The sequence below is a fragment of the Populus nigra genome, chromosome 6, assembly GCF_951802175.1.
Source record: "Populus nigra chromosome 6, ddPopNigr1.1, whole genome shotgun sequence".
Taxonomy (NCBI): domain Eukaryota; kingdom Viridiplantae; phylum Streptophyta; class Magnoliopsida; order Malpighiales; family Salicaceae; genus Populus; species Populus nigra.
This window is the reverse complement of record NC_084857.1, coordinates 8,102,675-8,126,118: the sequence shown is the minus strand read 5'-3', so window position 1 is coordinate 8,126,118 and position 23,444 is coordinate 8,102,675. Positions and strand designations below refer to the sequence as shown.

Sequence of the window (23,444 nt, the reverse complement as noted above, 5' to 3'; positions counted from 1 at the left end):
ACCCTGTTAAACAAATTAATTTTTTCAAGTAATTTTTAAAATGTACTCTCTGTATCAATATTAGTTACGCCAACATGGTGCATTATAAATTTTCTTAACCAATCAGCTTAAACTCTCCTTCGTCAAAGTCTTGTACTTTTGTGTATTTAATACTGTTTGTAGAGAGTAATAAAAGAAGCATCCTGCAGTGCAAGTGCCGCTTCGTGATTTCGAATTGAATTTATTATTTATAAATCGTTTGTAACTTTTTAGAAATTATTTTTAAATTTTTTTAAATTTATTTGTTATTAAACAAATTGATCAATAAAAAAAACACTTTCAAGTGTAAAAAATCTAGAAATATCATATTATTTGCTGATTATAAAAAAATTTAGTTTTAAAATTTTTGATTGTTATATTTTTTATTTTGAATTCTTTTTTTTTTAATTTCACCCTTTAGAATTTGATTTAATTTGATTTTTATATTAATTTTGGTTTTTATTTTCATGATTGTTATTTACTTTTCTCTTATTATTATTTTAATTGAATTTTTTTATCTATTAAATTTGGTCCTTGTTCTTTTGATTGTTACTTATTTTTATTTGAAATAATTTATGAAATTGTAATTATTGTTATTTTAATTTTATCATCTTTTAATTTTTTTTATCTGTTAGATTTAATCTCTATTATCTTAATTGTTATTTATTTTATTTGAGATAATTTATGAATTAATTTTTTTTTAATTTCATTTTCATTGAACTTTTAAATTTGTAAAATTTATTTTTTATTATTTTAATAGACTTGAAAAAAAATATTATTAAATTATAGCTTATTTTTCATGATATAATTAAAAAATAAAAAATATTTTTTTAATTTATTTTTCATGATATTATAAAACCTCAAAAAAATAATATTTTATATAAAAAAAATTTATAAAAAATATTTTTGAGAAAACAAATTATGTCTTATTCATTCCATGTGTTCACGAGTGATGCTTGGGTGATGGATGATGTGTTCAATCGCTGTCTCTTCTGGTGGCGTGTTTATGTTTCTACTACTGTTCCACTCGTGACTGACAAGCGTCGATTAATTTGTCTCCTCTGTTCGTTTGGCGGTGGTTGATCAGACCCATCACTAGACATGGAATCATTCGGAAACCACGCACAAACAGACATCCCCGCGGCTTTTTAATTGATGTTTAGTTTCAATATGCATATCATTACTTTTAAAATAGGCAATTATTTTCTCAGGGACTCATTTGTTATAAATATATATATATATATATATATATATATATATATATATATATATATATATATATATTAGATAAGACTCTAGCTACATCGCAGGCTAAGTTAAAGGTTTCCTGGCATGAAAAAAAAAAAAAACCTAAGTGATGATAATATTTTTAAATGAACAAAAAAAATATAATTATAGAATCAACTTTAAAACGTATTAAAATAAAAATAAATATCAATAAAAAAAATTAATACCAAAATCAATACAAATATAAATTGATAGGAGATATTTTTTTTTTTTTGAAGAGTAGACACAAACCCTAAGGGGGGAGAGAGGGGGGAGGAAAAATAAGAAAATTCATTGAAATTCAACTACCGTATTGTCGTGTAAATGCGTTTGACAAGTAGAAAAAAGATACTGGAATACTTCTAATATTGTTGCAAAAAAATAGCATTTAGCCGCTAGAAGGCACCTCACACGCCGCCTAAAAAACACGAGCGTGTCGTACTTTCTAGCACAAGCATTACACATGCTAGCTACTTTTAGTTTTTAAATAATATTTTATATTTATTTAAATACCAAGTTACTTTTTAAATAATTTGATAATAATTAAAAAACAAAGATAGAAAAATAAAAAAATAAAAACCTGGATGTCATTTTTTTTAAAAAAAAAGCAATCTAGTCATCAAATCATGCTTTAGAAAGTTAAAAGAAGGAATTTCATACAAGTCCCCAGCCTATGTATCATTCTTCAATTGTAGTCCTGAACAAATTTAATCCTCAACACCGGTCCTTTTCCGTCTAACATTATTGTGAATGTTTAGTGACTTAATACAGAAAGCTAAGTAAATTAGAAAGAAAAAACACTAATAGATACGGATGGGAGGCCCGGATCCAATTGAAAGATATTTTATACGCTGGAAATCCAATTTTACGTCGAATACAGAAGCTGAGGCCCCCACACACATGTATAGTTGCCATTAACAGTTCTTCCACTTCAAGTCGTCGCCTTGCAAGTACGATCCATCTAAATGGACAAACCACACGTGAATACGTGTTTGCTAAATTTAGTGTAGTTTTATCGAGACAAGAAATGTTATATTTAAAGTTTAAATATTTTTTATAGCACAGGCTCGATCAATAAATTTAAAACAATACAAAAAACCTACGGTATAGTTATCAAACTCCATCCATTCTTCTGATTAATTTAGAAAACACATGATTCAAAGATCAAAAGTATTTAATTGAGTTTTAAAACACACCTAGTCAAACTTGATTAAAAAATTAATTAGATCAACGTCAAGAAATTATCTTGGAGATTAGGTAGTAAGAAAGTTTCACATTTGCTCGAAGTCTATGCCCTCCTCCTGAAATGAAAAAGAAATACTTTTTAAAGACATTAAATTTTTTTAAAAAAAGAGTTTTTTGAATGATTATTTTATTTATTAGATAATAAATATAATATAAATATTTAAAAAATTGACCTCAACTCAATCTGAACATAACCATAAATTTATACTTTTGTATCACACACATGCATGCATGAGATAAATATGTCGGTATTGAAATACACGCGCGAAGCATGTACATTTTTAAGTTTATTGGAAAAAAAAAAAAAAACTGAAGAGAGGGGGCAATGTTATAATTTCCACCACCCACTCTAAGTTGGTATTTAATTTGCAAATCTAACTCATTTATTGTCCAAGCAGTGTTAAGACTGCCATGTACGTGTTTTTTTTTTCAGTGAAAACCATGATTTATAAATTTATAATTTTTTTTTACTTTAAATTATTTTTTTAGTGTTTTTTTTTATTTTGACATGTTAGTATTAAAAAAAGTAAAAAAAAATAATTTCATATATTTCTAAATAAAAAACACCTTGTAAAGATACTGTAATCATAACTACACTCTTAAACATCTTTTATATCATTCATTAACTATCTTCTAATTGTATTATAAAAAACATTAAATGATATGGAGTTTTTATTGTATATGTGTATTGTTCATCCTATTACATTTTACTATGGACTTATTATGTTTTTGTTTGGCCGCTAACATTTTTTTTACACTATTGCATCTTTTCCTGGTCAAATTAAAAGACAATTAAATCAAATATATTGGCCAATGATAAAATTAAAAGACAAGGAACTAAAGTGAAAAATACTGTATAAATGGATGATGATTTTAAAATTACCATAAAAGATTCACTCTAGCACTCAAACTTTACATGTTATACTTTTCCAGTTCCTCAATATTTATTCAATTCAATTTTAGTACAAAAATTAATTTAATTTATATTTTTCTAGTCCATGGTTTGAAAGAGAATAATGAGATCGCTGAATGTGGTACATAGATAAAAATATCATCGACACCGATTCCGACAACCAAAATAGTCGATCTTTGTGTTAAATGATTTTATTTGACAATAGAAGTTTAATGTAGGTGTTTTTTTTTTTTTATCATGAAAGTGCTTAAAAAACATATTTGAACTCGAGAAGATTTCAACTTCAGGATTGATTTTGAGTTTTGGGATGATTTTTTAAAGTTATTGATGGATTTATTAAGGTACTCAGGGTATTTTCCATGTATTCGTGGTAAAAAATAGATTGAAAATGAGTTTTTAGATAAAAAAACACTTTAGCCATGATTTTTTAGCTATGATATCATCTTGAATTTGGGCAAAAGTCAAGCGACTAGACTTATTTTTTTAAAAAAATATTATAGCCTCCGTGTGGGCTCTTAGAAATGAGCTGGACCCAACGAACCCTAGTTTTTTTTTTATAATTTTGGTGTTTTTAAGAAAATTATTTTTTTATACGTGGTTTTTAAAATAACTTGTAATTTATATTTAAATTAATATCTAATTTCTCTCACTTTTTGTTTAGTTTATTTTTTAAAAAATAGTGGTTATTTTTTAAATATTTTGTATGTATTTAATTTCTAAAGATATTTCTCTAATTCATGCTTTATATAATTGAATTTTATTTTTAAATGGTGGTTGTTCTAAATATTTATTCTTATATATTTTTTATAATAAAAGCAACATTGCAAGATATTTGTTTTACTTCGATTTTATTCCATTAATTTTATATATTTAATTTATTTATTAAAAAAACCCCAGGTCGAGGGATAGCGGGGTAAAATAGCATCAGAAGCTAGAATCCAGAAGCATTAAAAGGCATTAAATTCACCGGATCAAATCGATGAAGGTATGATTCTCAGGATCCAACAACGTTTTCCCTCTCAGGTCTCAAAAGAAATAAAAATCTAATGGTCTAATAAAGTCCAGTAAGAAACTCTTCGGGCAAGTATCCTTGGATTAGGCTTGTGCTTCTATCCCTATACACAGCCTAGATTGACCTACCCACGGCTCACTACTCCTGAGACATCATGTGAAGTCACTGTCCAATAAATTAACGTGGATTATTGATATTAAAATAAACAAACGGTAACTGATTTGAGTAATTTCCGGAGCCGTTTGTAATCGTAACACCCGTTTCATTGAAAAATTGAATTTTGTTTTATTTAAAATATTTTATTTAAATTGGTTTAATATATTAATATTAAAAATAATTTTTAAAAATAAAAAAATATTCTAATAAATTTTTAAATAAAAAACATTTTAAAAAACAAACAATATAACATCTCTCGTACAACCTTATGTCTTGGTTTGGATGCCTAATTTTACTTTACAGCCTAGTACTTAAGTCCCACAAACATCATAAATCTTCACCGTCTATTTACAGCCCATGTAATCCGATGAGTATCAAAGGACAGCAACGCCCAAACGAACCAAAAAAACCCGATTCATATCAAAGGAGGGTTAATAGAATATCTAACCCATGTATTTCTGGTATTTTTTAAGCTATATTTATTTACTGGAAAATAATTTTTTTTTAAAAAATAAATTTTAAGAAAGTGAATTCTGTAAAAGTAAATTATTTTTCGATGTTTGGTAGTGTAATAGAAAATAAGTTGGAAAACACTTTCCAGTGTTTGGTTATGTCATGAAAAATGAGCTCGAAAATAACTTATTAATGTTTTATTTTTTTTAAGTTTATTAAAATAATGAGTAACAAATCTTACAAATTAAAAAGTTAAATGAGAATAAAATTGAAAAAAATAATATAATTTCATAAATTATCTCAAATAAAATAAATAATAATCAAAATATCAGAGATCAAATCTAAAAAATAAAAAATGAAATTATAATAATTAACATTTCATAAATTATTTCAAATAAAATAAGTAATAATCAAAAGAATGAGGACCAAATTTGATAGATAAAAAATTTAAATTAAAAAATAATAAGGGAAAAGTAAATAACAATTATAAAAATAAGGACCAAAATTAATATAAAAATTAAATTATAAGGGATGAAATTGAAAAACAAATATTCAAAACAAAATATATATAACAATCAAAAGTTTGAGGACCAAATTTGATATAATCAACAAATAATATGACATTTTTAAAATTTTCACAACTTCCGGAAAGTGTTTTCCGTCCAAAATAAAATGAAAACAGTTTCCTGAAAATCAAGCCAAATTTTCTTTTGATTGAAAAGTATTTTTCTATAATCAACTTTTTTAATAACAAACAATACAATAATTTTTGGAATGTAATTTTTTGGAAATCAGTTTTTAAAAACAAACACATCTTTAATGTGGTTTTGATATTCATTTATATTTACATGATGACTAAGTATATATGCAATCTGTAATTTGTTAGATTTGGTTAATACAAATGATACAAATCAAGATTGAATTATACAAATTCATTTTCAGACCTAACAAAAATTAAAAACATATAAACAAAGAAATCGAATACCAAATAAATAAATAAATTAAATAATGATGGGTTCGTTTGATTTTTTTTTTTTATGTTTAGTCGAATTCTAATTTTAAAGAATTTCTTAATGCCCATCCATCCATACATACATCTAGCTTTCTTTTCAATCTAACATGTCCACGAAGTAGATTCTCTCAGCATGCAAGGCTGATTAAATAAATAAAGGGTGAAGGATATCAAGAATTCAAGATCAAATATCCATCAAATGATACGGCTTTCAAAATAAGGCAGCTAGTCCATACGGTGCCATAACTAGCACGGGATGAAAACCCCTGGTCCCTGACCCTCAATCACAAACAAAAACAAGGGAGACGCGTCTTTGCCAGCCTGGCTTTAGCCCACACATCCTACATTCTCACTGAAGATACCTAAACTACCCCCGAACCACTCTCTCATATCACCATCTCCTCTTCCAACTATACTCTACTATTATCAACCAAGATTCAAAGTTTCAAACACCATGTCACTCCTCTCCATCTTTCTCTTCCTAAACGCCGTCGTCTTTTCCGTACACGGCTTACCAAGCGCAGAACTCCCCGCTTTTAGAGAAGCACCAGCATTTCGAAACGGCAGAGAATGTCCCAAAACGACGTGGCTTTCATCACTCAACAACCACCACGATCCTTCCATTATTCACATTGCAATGACACTCGATGCCACCTATCTCCGCGGCTCAGTCGCTGGAGTCCTATCGGTCCTCCAACACGCCGCCTGTCCTGAAAATGTAGTCTTCCACTTCATCGCCACTCACCGTCGTGCAGACCTCCGACGCACAATCACCTCCACATTCCCTTACCAAACCTTCCACCTCTACCACTTCAACACTGACCTAGTCAAAGGTAAAATCTCCTCCTCCATTCGCCGGGCCCTCGATCAACCGTTGAATTACGCGCGTATCTACCTCGCAGATCTTTTACCGATGTCCGTGCGGAGAATCATTTACTTCGATTCTGATTTAATCTTGGTTGATGACGTGGCAAAGTTATGGAACATCAATTTAGGTGCACACGTACTTGGTGCACCAGAATACTGCCACGCGAATTTTACGAATTATTTTAATTCTCGATTTTGGTCCAATTCAGCGTGTGCGGCGTCGTTGAGAGGGAGGAGAGCGTGCTATTTCAACACGGGGGTGATGGTGATAGATTTAGGGAAATGGAGAGAAGGGAAATACACGGAAAGATTAGAGTACTGGATGAAAGTACAGAAGAAGTATAGGATTTACGAGCTGGGTTCGTTGCCTCCTTTTCTGCTTGTTTTTGCTGGTGACGTGGAGGGTGTTGAGCATAGATGGAATCAACACGGGCTAGGCGGTGATAATCTTGAAGGGTTGTGTAGGGATTTGCATCCTGGCCCGGTTAGTTTGTTACATTGGAGTGGTAAGGGCAAGCCGTGGCTTAGGCTGGACTCTAAAAGACCGTGTCCATTGGATTATTTATGGGCCCCTTATGATCTTTATCGTCATTCAACATTGTTTTGTGATAGCTAGAGATGGTGCTGAAATCTTGATCAGAGGTTGAGGATTTATGTTTGTGTGTGTTTGAGAGAGGGAGAGTATTCATTGTCAGGGTGTCAGGACAAAAGTTTACGAGGGAATTTTTGTCTGGTCTATGCAAGAGTTAAGACCATTGGGGGGTTACGGCCGTTAAGGGGAAGTTAACGGCTGTGATTTTGTGGAAAAAGGAGTGTTGGATTGCTTTAAAAATTGTAGAGGAAAAGTGAGATCTTTGGTTGGATGTCATGGGGATTAATGGCCGGTGGTGGTTGGTTGCATGGTTAGGGAAAGGTGGCGGTGGCGGTTGCGGTTGCGGTTGCGGTGGGTTTTATCATGGAAAATGGTTTTCAAGGGGGTTTTGGAATTATTGCTTTTTGTATAGGATAATAGGAGTGGAAAGTGAAAGAGGTATTGCTAAATACCAATAAGATGTGTCCACTTTCTACAGTGTTTGATTAATGTTTGTCCGCTGATAAAAATTGTCACCATCGATGTGGGCCTTAGACTGTCGTAGGTAATGGATGGCATTGTTTTGGCTAGAATCTTTAAGTTGTTTAATTTAAAACCAGTTTTTGGAACCTTTTCTTTTCTTCTTTTTGTTGATTTGCTGATCAACCAAAGCTTTCCAGTTTCAGGCAAGGAAAATAAAGAGAAATTGAACCCTCCTTTTCCTGCTGTCTCTAATTGATTCCGGGCAGGGTTTTCCTATTTGTTTAACATGTTAAACAGTGAATCTAGTACGCAGAGGTCAGATTGTTTGAACTACTCTATTTTTTCTTTTTCTTTTTTATTGAGAATATAATGACCACGGGGTTTATATCACTTGTGCACCGCCCATCCCGCAATGCTTGAAATGAGGCTCACGGGGTATATAAGATCAAAGTTATGAGAGGTCGTCATGCTCAATCAACTATCCAGCGCGTAAATAAAATTGGCTTCCATCCGGATTTTCATTCGAGCCCAGGCGTACCATACGGTTATTGATTTGTTCTTCTAGAAGCTCTGAATGAACAGGTTAAAAGTATGCAGGATGAGTGTATACCTTCTACTCTCGATGCAGGCAGCCGCGCATTGTACTGGTAATTAGAGACATGGGAAAAAGAAAAATGTTTGAATTCACGTGGATTGAATTTGAGGTTCACGTAAGTTTACCTCCACCATTGATGGACGCTGCTGCATTTTGCTAGAAAAAACATTACAGTGGGGATCTTGCTATATAGGGAATTGAACGTGTGTGGTTGAAGAGGATTAATCAAAGAAATGGCAATTGGCACGGATCAGTTCTGAGAACAGCACAAAAGGGCAATTCAAAGGCAATAATGGACCCCAAATATTGATATAAAAGGTTTAGAATATGGAAGCAAACAGATTGGCACCGCCCCACCCTGCAATCCTTCGACATACTCCGTGCCTACGCAACTCTGAACTCTCGTTTTCCTAGTCTCAAAAAATAAGACCAATCACGATGCCGATGTAACAAAGAATTCAACCATACTTTGAACCGGGCTCGTTTCAGTTTTCATGGACGTGGGCTTATTTCTTGCTTTGCCCTTTATATATGGGCTCGGCCCTTTAGTAAATTAGGCCTCGATCTTCTCTGGCACCCTAGCAGACTTGGACTGCTCAGGTAGATAGACCCAAAAGGACAAGGAGAAACGCCAGGGGTTGGGCTTGTCTTTCACCAGCCTTGTAGAAACCAAATATCTTTTTCTGGTATTTTCGAGTTAACTATGACTTACTTCATGTAAAATAATTTGTTTTAAAAATATTTTTTATATAAAAATAATTTGTTTTAAAAAATATATTACATTTAATTTCTTAACCATGCAAATAAAAGCTACTTGAAAATAATTATTTGATAGTTTATCTATATGAAAATAAGAGTTACAAAGGGGAAAAAAAACAATAATTAACTAATGGTGGAGTCCATGGGCAAAGATAATTTCATAAAATGTTTTCATCTCTGATAACTATAAGCTGCTTTCTTTTGTTTCAATTTATTTTCTCCTTTGATGATAAAATAAATGATTTTTTAATAATCAAATGTTTTCAAGGGGACCAAGTACAAGAAAATAAGAAAAATAAATTACTGAAACATATTTTACATGAAATAAACATAGTCGATCCACTTCTAAATTGAGGATTTTCCACGTGTCATCTGTGGTGTAGGTTGCCCTTCTGCCTTTTCCATCCTCCCACACCAAACCGTTACTAACTTACTATCCACACAAAAATACCTCTGATACTTGTCACTATAAAAGCAAGCTCAAAAAATCGAAGGTAAAAAAAATGAAGAAAGAAAGGAGAGAGACCAGTGGTCAAAATTTGAAGAAGATGATTCAAGGGAAACCAGTGACTCGATACTTGATGCAGAGACTCAAGTAAAACCTTTTCTCTGTACAGTCATGGCCACTGTGGCATCAGGAAGTACAGTGTGCCCATCAAACTCCACAGCACTCACAAGCCAAAACCCCCATCTCCATTTCTTGGGAAAAAACTTAACCTCAAACCCTATTCAATAACAACCATAACTTCAAAACCGAAAACACTTGCAGTTGTTGCATCATCAGGAGGTGAGTTCTTGGATGCAGTTCACATTCTTTTTTTGGGTGTAGATGTCGGATTACCATGTACAGTTATGGAGTGTGGTGATATCATATACAGAAGCACTTTGCCAAAGCCAAGTGGGTTGACACTTACAGTTCCTGGTGCTGCTTTGGCTCTGGGTACTTTGTCTTACCTTTGGGCCACTCCTGGTGTGGCGCCTGGGTTCTTTGACATGTTTTTTCTTGCTTTTGCTGAGAGATTGTTTAGGCCCACTTTTAAGAAGGTTAGTGCAAGTTGTGATTGGTTTTGCTGCTTTTTCTGGATGATTGTTGTGTTTTTCTGATTGCATGTAACTTGTGGTTATTGGGTTGGTTTGTGGTGACAGGATGACTTCGTTTTGGGGAAGAAGTTGGGCGAGGGAGCTTTTGGAGTAGTTTATACTTTATAGGGCTTCGTTGACAAAGAAGCCTTCTTCCAAGGTATAAAGTGTTTAATGAAATTGTTCTTTGTTGTCAACAACTTACTTTGATTTATTTGTTTTTTACAGAAATTGACTCTGGAATAAATTGTCTCATTGTGTCTAATTTGGTATTTTGACTAAAATTGTAGTGGTTAGATATTACAAAATTGTTCCATCACATTAATTTAACCAATTTCTGCCCCTTCTTTATTAGTTATCCTGTCTAAGCTAATATATTCATACCTTCAAACCCTCTGCAAACATCAGATGTTTGTAGAGGGTTTTTCCACTGATTGTTTCTTGAGACGATCGGATGATTAAAAGGGAAAACTAATAAATCAATTCTTTTGGTGCTTTTGATGTTTTGCTAATGGTTTGTGAGTGCTGCATATGCACCTTAGCTGTCAATGTTTAAGAATGCCTCAAGGAAATGAACATAGCACATTAATTTGTGGTTTTTAAGTTGCCTTATCAGAAGGAAGGTGACTTAAAGTATTGAAAAAGGCTACTGAATACGGGGCAGTGGAAATTTGGATGAATGAACGAGTTTGAAGAGCTTGTGCAAACGGCTGTGCTGTTTTTGTGTACGGATTTCTTGAGGTGTTGCTCTATTACGACTGCTACTACCATATAAATTAACGGTATCTTTATCTCAAGAATTAAGAAAATCAAGCTGATAGCTCGTGCTGTTTTACATTCTGTTTCTTTTCTGGTGACTTGAATTGCCAATATGGAACTGCTTTCAGAGTTCTTCAAAGAAAGGAGCTGAAAATTGGCTCATATGGCGGTATGAAGGAGAGGCCACACTTTATGATTTTATGCAGAGTAAAGAGTTCCCCTATAATGTTGGTACATTCTCTCAGTTGCCTTCTTCATTTATTAACTCATCACTTAGATTTTAATGTTTTATGCTTTGGAGGGCTGTCTTTGAGAACTTTGTAGTTGCAATTGCCTAAGTCAAAGACTGATCCTTCCCATTGACCCGCAACAACTCTCAGTCTTTAGTTGGTATAAGGTTTTCCTATTGTTGATGTAATGTCATAACCGGGGTTTAATATCATTGTATTTCGCATCCTGAAAAGGAAAATTATCATGTTTTCTCCTCTTAACTGATTCTTGGATATAGTTGGTTTGGACTTGATTGCACTAAGGTGCTTCAATTTTAAATCGTAGCTTATTCAGATAATCAGCACCAATTTAAGTAATATTACGTACATGGTCAGGTAGAAACAATGATACTAGGAGAGGCTCAGGACTTGCCTAAGGGGCTGGAGAGGGATAACAGAATCATTCAAACTATCATGACACAACTTTTATTTGTGCTGGATGGTCTTCACTCAACAGGAATTGTGCATAGGGATATTAAACCGCAGAACATTATTTTTTCTGAACGTAATGACATCAAGATTTCTTCTAAACATAAAAGGTCAAATTAAATCTAAGATCAAATGATTCATATTTTCATGTAAAACTGGAGCAGGGTCTCGTACATTTAAGACCATTGATCTTGGAGCTGCAGCGGATTTGCGAGTGGGAATCAATTATATTCCAAAAGAATTTCTTTTGGACCGGAGGTACTTTCTTTCTCACAATGAGCTACAATTCTTTCTCGCAATGCAACAACAGCTACAAGATAATTTGTTGATAATTTTATGAAGGTTAACTATATGATAGGTTGAATCTCCAACTTCTTCATGAGTAACTGGAATTTGTACAGAGACTCATTTGTTGATCAATTCAGTCTGAATCATGCTTGTCGTCCATTTCATATTTCTGGAATTTCATTCTTCAAATTCCCAAGAGGAGCTTTCCTTTTCTCATGTTTTATGTAACATTTGAATTCCTTTATGTACTCTTTCTGTCTATCGCCACGACACTTCACAATCAGAAACAGGCATTGTTAACTAATTTTTTTAATGTTCAGATGGTTCTTCAATTTTGCATCATTGTTTGATATCCATAGGTGCAATTGACATACAGCATCTAATTTCTTCACATGATTTCTGCTTTCCAATCTCTCCTGGTTATCATATTTTATTCACGATCCATCCTTTCTCAGATACGCTGTACCAGAGCAATACATCATGAGCACACAAACTCCATCCGCACCCTCAGCTCCAGTGGCAACTGCACTTTCCCCAGTGCTTTGGCAGGTGCAAATACCAACCACAATATCCCCTAATTTGATTGTCATGAGCCTGGAATCCTCTCTCAGTGAATTAATCTGTCTTCTGATGCTTTTGATAAACAGATGAACTTGCCTGATAGATTTGATATGGTCTGATCTTCCTACAAATGGTGAGTGAAAATTGCTGAGAAATTATAGTTACCATGTTCAAGTGCTGAATACTTTGATTACCACGCATCAGTTTGTACCTAGAGTCATTAAGCAGTGACTTTCATATAAACAGTTCAAGAACTGCAGATCCATGCACAGACATTTGCAACAAGAGTACTGGAACCGTAAATGATGGGTAAAAATAAAACTTAGTGGATGCTGTCTCTGAGGGAAAGGGAAACGAATTTTGCATTTAGGTTAGCATTGGTTCAGTGTTGCATTGATTTACTATTTTAAAATATGACAACAAGAAACTGTTTGAAATGTTCTTATTTATAATGCCACTTTCAATTGATCAAAATTGAAGAAGCTGCTTGTGAAATATTCAAATTTTCAGCTGGTCAAACTGCTTGTGAGAAACTCTCCTTTAAGCATTAGCCCTTGAAATAGAAAAATATTAGCAATTCATGCTTCTTCGTGTGGTTAATTTGGTCAATCATAACATATGGCCAGTTTGGACTAATTGTGATCGAATTTTTAGCTGTTTTCAACTTTTAACACCTCTTCTTACAGGCTTTTCCTGGACTACGTTCTGATAGTGGCTCATACAGTTCAACCGTCATTTAAAACGATGTGATTTTGACCTAATTGCATGGAGGAAAAGCTTAGAGACACGTGCCAGCTCTGATCTTCGAAGGGGTTTTGAGTTATTGGATTTAGATGGTGGGATAGGATGGGAACTTCTAACTTTGATGGTCCGATATAAAGCAGGACAAAGAATAAGTGCAAAAGGAGGTTTAGCTCATCCTTACTTTGATAGGGAAGGACTATTAATTTTGTCCCTCATGCAGAATCTCAGGCTGCAATTATTTCGAGCAACCCAACAGGATTATGGAGAAGCTGCCAGGTGGGTTATTCAGCTAATGGCAAAATCGGGAACAGAGAAGGAGGGCGGCTTCACAGAAGCTCAACTTCAAGAACTCAGAGTTTGTTTCTGAACTAAAAGAAAAATTAATCTCAACTTGATTGTTCACTGAAAAACCTTTGACAATTGCAGTTCTTTATTTTTAGGAAATACAAGAGCCGAAAAAGAAGGCAAGCCCTAAAAAGAATGCTCTTGCTTAGGTTCTTCGGCTGCAAAGGAAGATCTTAAAAACATTGAATGAGAGCATGGATGAGCTTAACCAACGAAGGAAGAGCCCATGGTGGAACCGGTGGATTCCAACAGAAGAATGAGAACTGTACATAGATTTTTAATTAAACCTTGTATCTGCATTATTATATGTGACTACTTTGGTGAAATAGAAAATCAAGTTCAAAGATGAACTTAGCTGGAATCTTTGGAGAAACGTACTTGTAATCTTTTGACCGCACGTGTAAGCTCCTTCGGGAATGATAAATTTTATAGAAAGGATTTGATTAAATGAAGTGCAACTGCTGTGAAGCATTCTAAAGTCTTCACTATACCTGCTCAAGTACTTGAATATTCAGACACGATCTGGGCACGGCATTTTGAATGTATTTTTCCATAGAAAAACTGAATCATGATGCTTGCTTTATAGTTTAAAGAAATGGGAAGTGAACGTGCGTTCTCAGTATTGATGATTATAGAGAAAAGTAGATACTGCTATTGAGCATCGACCTTTTCAATTTCTTTCTTTTATCACCGCTTTTGACAGCTTCAGATCGGGCCTATGCCAATTCTGTTAAGGTTCGTCAAATTATTGTTTTTATGGGATTTTGAGTACTACGTTGTGTAGGAAATTAGGAACAGTTAGCTCCCAGCTCCTAGTAAAATAAGAAACATTCAATTAAAAGTTTTCATTCTCGAGTTTGACTAACTTTTAGCTCCTTTACTGAAAGGGTTCTGTACTCAAGCTGGCTTTTTATGGGCCTTACCTTTTCGCAGCTTGAAGACACCAAGGCCTGCAAAGAATACTGGGGCTATGCTCATCCATGTTGAACAGCACTGACTCTCCCAGAACAGATCGAACTCAGAAGTCCCGGTCAACGACAGCTGCTGCGAATAATAATAAAAAAAAACAGAGAGAGAAGCTGAGGAGAAAAGGTCCACAAATTTAGTTTCTTGATGGCACATATATTGCCACTGGCACTTGATCACATTGCTATGCTCCCACTCCTTAGCCCACTAACATCGTTCCGAGTCGAATCATCTGTATATGAACTTTTTAAAAGAATAAGATTCCTCATTTGTTTTTCAGGTCACATGCATGCTGCCAGTCGAAGAAGGTTTTTTGCATGGGATAAAAAAAAGAAAAAAGGTTCACAAATTATTTACCAAAAAACATACAAGTAAAAATCACAACACAACTTCAAATTAATAGACACTAATAATAAGTAAACTTATGAAAATCTATGTAGCTGCATGTATTAATGGTAGCATCACTTGATTAAGTTATTCATGTCTATACTGTTCGAACATTATTCTTCAACTTTAGCTCTTAATTTGTTCATTCTTCAAGCAATATGAGATTTAATTTCCAGTTGTGATCGGAAACATTTCCCTAAATATTCTTACGTGATAGTGGCATTGGCTAGCTAAGACTGGGCAGGCAATTGAGTCATCCAACATGCTAAAATCATCTAATTTTAGAACGGACAGCAATAACCTGGCTGGCCTGGTTAGTCAACTAAGCAAAGACACTAGCTATCGCATGTTAAATACATGTTCGTACATAATTGATTCAATGATATTTGGCTTATAATTACACAGAGGGTTTCTTGCAAACTTCCTAAGTTTACGTCAGAATTTGAATTGCTCGAGAAAATACAACCATTACATATGATCGGTTTTTATTTTTATTTCTTGTTTTGTTTAAATTGGAGTATATTGTTGAGTCCATGCTAAGTTATGGCCATTTGAATGATTGATTGAAGGAATTAAACTAACTTCAAGGTGAGGAGAAATCAAGTACGTACAGCAACATGAGGGAGAAGAAAGTTGCTTGATAAATAAATAAATAAATAAGCACGTCAAAGTAGAATAATACATATGGTGGTGGACCAGATATTAATATAAAGTAGTACTATGGTTTCAAAGCTTATTGAACGAAGATAAGAAATAATATTGATGTTGAGTCCATCACAGGCAATGTTATTGTAAATCACGAGACCTTCACGTGCAAATCTGACCACCTTGTTCAGCACAACAAGGCTGTTTTTATGTATGTATATAGTACAACAAGCCCAGCAAAAAACACTTAAACAACACCTGTAACTCTTTGTTTACAGTGCAATTAGAATATTTAATCAATCACCATTAATAATTGTATCTAATTTAGTTGAGTCCATGGTTTTAAATAGCTGTTTTCATTGCATGCAGTCATGACATAACGGACTATCACATACATATTATATAAAGATTATGAGTGTATATGGTGTGCAGAATATTTCGAACCTGCAAGGTTTAGTATGTTGATGATACCTTGTCTAAAACATGAACTCAACTGATATGACGAGACACAAATATTTACAGTTGGACTGAGGAATCTCAAAAGATATTTATGACATATTTACTAATCATCCTATGATCACCCAAATCATTGAAACAACTAGGCTCATGTGTTGTATATCCAAGATAAGCACTACATATAGCATCTAAATATGATCTTGTCCAGGTTCTAAGGAGAGTTTGTAAGAACCAACAACTTACTGATGGGCTCTTAAATCGACATCGACAACTTCTAGCTGTTCAAAGAGATCAGAGATTAGAGTTATGATATTTATCAGAATATATGAGGGTTAATGGAAGTTGGTGTGCCTTAGTGAAAAATGGGAGGAACACGAGATCACCAAGAGCGAGCGGTGGCTTGCTTTTGGATTTCAAGTCTAACTTAGTCCTTAATTTAATCATTCACTCAATTGGGTTTTGTGCGATCTAATTACATTAATTTTATCAAGGCTGGCAGTGTATGCTTATGGTGGAATCTTGGCCATATAACCTTGAAATCTCAGTTTCTTGACTTGCTCTTGCTTCTTTTTGCTTTTTACTGGGGATTGGAGGTTCCTGGGAGATTTTGAATTTGTCCTCCTTGATTTTATTTCACAGCAAAATGGAATCATGTGATTTGGATGCCCATGCAAGTGTGAGCACTACAGCTATTTATTTAGCTAGCTAGTTGGTTTTCCATGCACCCAATACGACCACCCTGTCAAATATTTGAGCAAGATTTCAAACCAGGTATGAGAATTGGATTCAAATTCCCATCAGATATCTGGACTTAAAATGTCGGTGAGATCCTATTCTCATCTGGTCTCCTGCAAGGTTAACAACCTAACATGATTTCAACTATTACAAAAAAATAAAAAAAAACATATATGTGTGGCCGTTATTCAATTCACTGGTAATTCTATTCAGGCAAAGTGCTACATTAGTCCTCTATCTAGCATTCTTTCAATTAAACCGTTGATCTACAATGTTTGATGCAATGCTACCCTTTCATTTAACAACAGTAACGCGCATGATAATCACGAGCACAGCAGCTCCACACCCCTTCCCCCTACCGAGAAAAATAAAATTAAAATCAAAGCATACTTAACACTATTTTGTACTGAAAGAAAAAAGGACTCGATTCAATTGAGTTCTACTCCTTCTCTCTGATGAAATACCGTAATGGTTCTTCATTGCATGTAAAAGGAAGCGTATGGCCATCCCTCGTACACATGGACGTACAGCCAAAACACGTAGATATAAGCAGACAAGTCTCTCATCCCTCATCCAAAATCCTCTAGATAATGCAAGAAAGGTCCAGAACTAACATTAATTTAGGTAAACATCGAAAGAGAGAAAAAAAAATTTAATGCGTTAAATTATCCATGGAGGGTGACAACACCCGTGTATCATATGTTCCCATGTCCACGTATGAGAGGATTTAGACATTTATGCTCGTGCTATGTTACAAGTTCGATTCAAATTTTTTTTTTAATGTAAAAAAAAGGTTAAAATTATATAAATGTTTTAAAAGGCAAAAGAAATTTGAGACTTGATTCATTGACTCAACTCGGTTTAATAATACAAAAAAATAAAACCAATAAAAAAACCTACCCGGTCCCATTTGAGTTAGAATGCTAAATTCGTAATTTGGTTCTAGTTGTAACATCAGGGTAATCTCTTCGAAAGCAAATTAAATAAAATTATAAAACTCAATTATCAAACAATTTAATATTGAAAAGCGAAGCTAAAAAAATAAAATAAAAAAAAGGATTGAAGAAAAACTACAAGAGTTAACTCAGGTTAACTCATTAACCTCGCTATTATAGACATAGGATTGAGATAACCTCATTGAAAGAAAAATACAAAAAAAAGAGCACGAAGATCAATTCTTAATAAATTAAATATTGAAGAACAAAATTAAAAAAAAATAATTTTAAAAATTACCCAAAAAACCAAAGTCAACTTGTGTTAACTTTTAAAACTTGTGATCTAAGTTAATTATGAGCTCAAAAATAAACTCATAGAAAATAAACTCTAAAAAATAACGAAGCAAAATTCTTAATCAATAAAATACCGAGGGATTGAATTGAAAAAAAATGCAATTAAAAGAAGATTAAAAAAACAAATAGAAATGAAAAAAATAGAGACCAAATTTAACATAAAAAATTAAAATCAAATATTAAATGATGAAATTAAAAATACAATTCAATTAATAAAAAGATAAAAAAAACAACCAAAAGAATAAAAACTAAATTTGATATAAAAATTAAATGAAACCAGATAATGAGAAATGGAATTGAAAAATATATATATAAAAAATAAATAGCAATTAAAATAATAATGATTAAATTAGATAAAAAAAATACAAATGACATAACACCTTTATGTTTTCGCATTCGTCACAAAACTCAAGAAGAATAAAGAGAAAAGAGAGAGGAAGAAAAAAAAACCTGCTAAAGTCAAACCGATGCACCTAACCACCAGGAATAGTATATCGGGATGCTTTCAATGCCACCTTAAAGGTGAAATTTTTCCATTTTATGAGACCTCAAGAACAGTCTAAAGATTGAGGCTATCCGCATGTTAGTGCATGCTTTATACACATCAACTATTTTTAGTTAATAAATTATATATTATTTTTATTAAAATGTTAAATTATCTCTTAATCAATTTGATTATAACTAAAAAAACGAGGATGAAAAAATATAAAAAACTTTTGGATGTAAGTTTAAATTTTTTTAAGAACAAATTAGTCATTTCATTGTACTTGAAAATATTAATAAATTAACTTATTATTTATCAATATAATAATAATTAATAAATATTATAAAAAGAAATTACCACCTTACTAGTTCAATAATTTTATCTTGGAACGGTAAAATAATTATTACATTGTTTCTATTCATAAGTCGTTGAATTTGTGTTTGCCGTGAAATTCTTAAATTATATTGTTATACTGAAACGAGTCTCAAAAATGAGCTCGTTATAGCCTTTAAACATGCTGAAAGGGCACTTTATACTGCATTGTGATGTACGATTCAACTCTCTTCTATTACCTTTTTAGGTGGATCCAACAACAACAACAACAAAATACAATTTATAAAAGAGAAATTAAGTAGGAGTAGTAGAATTCTTTGTCAAACTATGATCACATCATCATTTACAAATTGAAAAGCAGCCCGTCAGCTAAGAAATTTGTCACCTTACTGAAGCAGGTGGGTGGTGCCTCTTTGCCTACACAGGTTAGGATATAGTGTAGATTATGGAGCATGCATGGCAAGGCAAGAGAAGAGGAAAGAGAGAAAGGACTTGTTTGGATTCTTGTTATCATTTTACTAGGGAGTCTTTGGATATGGTCCCAACTGGGGCTGCGGGGCCTAGATGTATGGTATTATTGTCTGGAGGGTTCAGGGGCACAGCGAGCCCTTTCATGCCCCATCGTTGGCTCTTTACTAGACCAGTGTTAGCTAGGACCACACCCATCTTACTATATAAACAATCTCCCCTTCTTGCACTTCCATTTCAAGCCAACTCACAAACTTGCAGCTCAAAAAATCATTTGCCATTCAATTCAGTGCCCCCCTCCAAAAAAAAAAGAAAAAATAAATAAAGTTCAGTGGAGATGAAGATTAATAGTGCTAGCATGGGAAGCTCGAAGAGAAGGATATCAAGCAAAGGACTAGGTGCTGTCCTTAGAGAACAAAGGGCTAGGCTTTACATAATAAGGAGATGTGTGGTCATGTTAGTATGCTGGCATGATTAACACTGTCAACTGCTCCTAGCTAGCCATAGTTTTGGTGGGGATCTCTCTTTTTTTTTCTTGGTGGAGTGTAAATAGCTGCGGCAGGGCTGCCATTCTTATGGGAGAGTTCTTGACAAATTTTCTTATGGCTTGGCCTTAATTATGAGGCATAGATAATGTATACATGGGATAGTATGGATCAAAGCTTTGGTATATCATCTAACAAATTATTGCAATTCTTGATGTTGTTTCTCTATTCTTTTTAGTTTAATTTCTTAGTCTTGTACTATTATTTTTCCTCGTGGCAATTAGCATGCATGTTCTTGATCAGCTTTGCCTTATAATTTAGTACTGGTCTGGCTAATCCTTTTAGTTCCCTTTCTTTTGCTCTTTATATATTTTCCTTTTGCTTTGGCATGAATGACACAGCCACTTCAGATACGTGTTCTTTCTCAAGTTTTATTTTCTTTGATTAACCCAATTACTTCCTTTCTCATGCTTGACACTTCATGCGTCTGAATCTCTTGAGGCACAGATAGATTCGTGTAAGAAGAGTTGCTCCGTATGCATCTCTGGAGAAGGAGAGTGGGGGCCGGGATCCTCTCTATATATTTTCTTGTCTTAACCATAATTACTATTACCTACACACACACACATGTTAGAATTAGGCAGCTGATGCTAGAATATGTAACTTAAGATCGTGTAAAGTTCATAATTCAGATGAAGGAGATATGATGCACCTGAAGTTGTATTCCTCGTGTCCCAAAGTGTATGAACACGTACGTAATCCACAACCAAAACTTCGTTATAATAAAGATGACGGGGGTGTGGAATTAATATCGAGTAATTAGCGAAAGGGTTATATTTAAAGAGATTGGACGTCAATTTGACTTTTACTTTTTTTAAAAAAAAAAAAATGATTAGATTTGAGAGTTACTCTCACATCTTCAAGCACAAAAAAAGATACACATCTTTTTGTAGCTTTGGACGGTCCAAGATAAAGCAACTTCAGATGCAATCAGCTGGTAGATGTAGTAGGTCCATTAACCATTGGAAGTGAGGTTTAGCTGTGATGGTAGGCCTTCCTATTTAATCATCATGTATTATTTGACTTGTTTTCTTCTATTATTGTATATACAAAACAATGTCACGTAGCCCAGCAATTGTTTAATTAAACATTAAAAAAAATGACTCATAATTGATTCTGATCCAAAACTTGTATCTCTTTGTGTATTTTAAAATTAAATCTCATTATTTTTTCAAAAAAAAAAAAAACCAACGAGTCCCTTTTTTTTATGAGAAGTTGTGATAACTGATAGTAACCCATTTTTATATAATTATTGAAGTTTGTTCACCTGTCTCTGTCCTGATCTTGCCTTTGATTTTCTTGTCTACAACCAGACAACAGTGGTGTATATGATAGAATAAATAAACTATTTATTTAGTTTAGCTCTTTTGAAAAAAAAAAACCACCACTATTATTATAAAATGAACGGGTATTTTTGTAGTTTCTTGAGATTATTGTAAGGTTGCTTTTTATAAAAAAATTTATTTTTAAATTTTATTTTTGATATTAATATACTAAAATAATTTAAGAATTAAAAAATAAACAAAAATGCGATTGGCCGAGAAAACAAACGGTGCTTTGTGGTCAAAACTCATTGTTGGGGTACAGCCCATACTCACGTGCGACACGTGTACGGTAAAAGATGAGGAGTGGTTGCATCCAACAGTAACGGTACGAGTGAAGGCTGGATTTTGTTCAGCCTCTCTCAGCTCACTGCTCAGATGCACAGAAACTGTAACCTGTGTACGATTATCATGAGGTGGATAACACGTGTAAGAGAAATGCATTTTTTGTGGCATTGAGTTTGATAAGTGACGTGTGAGATTGTTTATCATATTTTTATGTTTTTTAATTTATAAATATATTAAAAAAATTATTTATTTATTTTTTAAAAATTATCTTTTACGTCACCACATTAAAATAATTTAAGAACATGAAAATATAAATTAATTTTTTTAAAAAAAAAACATAATTTCAACAGCCCTTCTTTTCGGATTTGAAATTAAAAAAAAATGTTATTTTAGTTTGCAATCCGTTTCCTTTACGTGTTCTTTTACCCATTTCTGTTAAAGTTAAAATCAAACTCAATAAAAGGTCAAACTTTTTAACCAGCCAATGCATCGTCGTTCCAAAGCTGGAAGTGGTATCACGAAGGGGGCTTTGGAAGTGGTATAAAAAAAAATATTGTTCCAAAGCGGCCACATAAGGAGGAGCCACCCCTCACTCCGTGAGAGAGAGAGAGAGAGAGAGAGAGAGAGAGGACACCAGGTTGATTGGTCATAAAGCAGCTTTTATGAAGCCCACGTGCACCCTCCTAATCTTAAACCCCACCTCCACCTTCCATGTCCGATTCTTTTTCAATCACCAGTCACCAATTCAAAGAAAGCTAGCTTAGCTAGGGCCGGACCGGGCCAGGGGACAGCCGCCGCCCCCGGTTTTTTCGGTGTTAGCGGCAGTTCTTCTCTTGAATGAAGCCTAGCTCTTGGTCTGCCTCTCTCGCCCCCCCTCAGGGCTCCTACACTATGAGTGGCGGGCCATTTTGAAATTATTCAAATAAAGTCGTAAGGCCCCTCAACTCAGTTTAGAAAGTCCATTTTGAGCTCATGCTATCAATTAACTACGAACAAGTCAGGGGAATTTACACGGTGCATTGCCAATTACCAAACATTTTGTCCTTCGGATAGATTGACTGGCAAATTAATTGTAAGTCGTTTTCCTGTCGTCCACTTGTGTAGTTGGGTTTCTAGACGACAGATCGCTCAGAAAAACAGGAGCTATTCTTGGGTGCATTCGTTTTTAGAACAAACTGGAAGACCTTGCTACCTGACATTTTATCGTTCTCTATATAATATGGAAGTAATAAGTGATATTTTATTAGTTGTTTTTTATTATTTATTTTAAAGAAAAATATAAATATAAAAAGAAGAGAAAAACTTCATATAAATATATTCTTATTATTTTATTGGGTTATGAATTTTATATTCTTAATTTTTTTTTTGTGTCAAGTATTTTATTTTTTCTATCTTTTTTGTGTTTAATTTTTTCTTAAAATTAAATAAAGTTTATGAGATAACTAATAAAATACTATTAATTATTTTTATACCACCATAAAATGTCTCGCAATGATTGTTATTATCAACGTGAGATTGTGCTTGTACTTGTATTTGGTGTCAGTGTTGTATCAAATTTGACCATGTGTTCTTACAGTTTTGTCTTAAAAAAAGATTTTCTATATTTAAAATATTGTATAAATTCAATATCTATTCAATATCAAGCCTTGAAAGGACTATGGACACCACTTATCTCCACATTGGTATGATATTGTCCACTTT

General features: G+C 33.3%; 2 protein-coding genes and 1 pseudogene across 2 annotated transcripts; all 3 read left to right on the top strand.

Moving 5' to 3' along the window:
• Window positions 1–6,388: 6,388 nt before the first annotated feature.
• LOC133697885 (probable galacturonosyltransferase-like 3) lies at window positions 6,389–8,142 on the top strand. Its single transcript, XM_062120707.1, has one exon. It carries the CDS (start codon window positions 6,530–6,532, stop codon window positions 7,556–7,558), a length of 1,029 nt encoding a protein of 342 aa, XP_061976691.1. The 5' UTR covers window positions 6,389–6,529; the 3' UTR covers window positions 7,559–8,142.
• A 1,645-nt stretch (window positions 8,143–9,787) lies between these two features.
• Window positions 9,788–14,277, top strand: LOC133695784 (serine/threonine-protein kinase STN7, chloroplastic-like; annotated as a pseudogene).
• A 5,148-nt stretch (window positions 14,278–19,425) lies between these two features.
• Window positions 19,426–20,281, top strand: LOC133695687 (small polypeptide DEVIL 4-like). Its single transcript, XM_062117611.1, has one exon. The coding sequence runs from the start codon at window positions 19,926–19,928 to the stop codon at window positions 20,064–20,066; it is 141 nt and encodes a 46-aa protein (XP_061973595.1). The 5' UTR covers window positions 19,426–19,925; the 3' UTR covers window positions 20,067–20,281.
• Window positions 20,282–23,444: the final 3,163 nt, after the last annotated feature.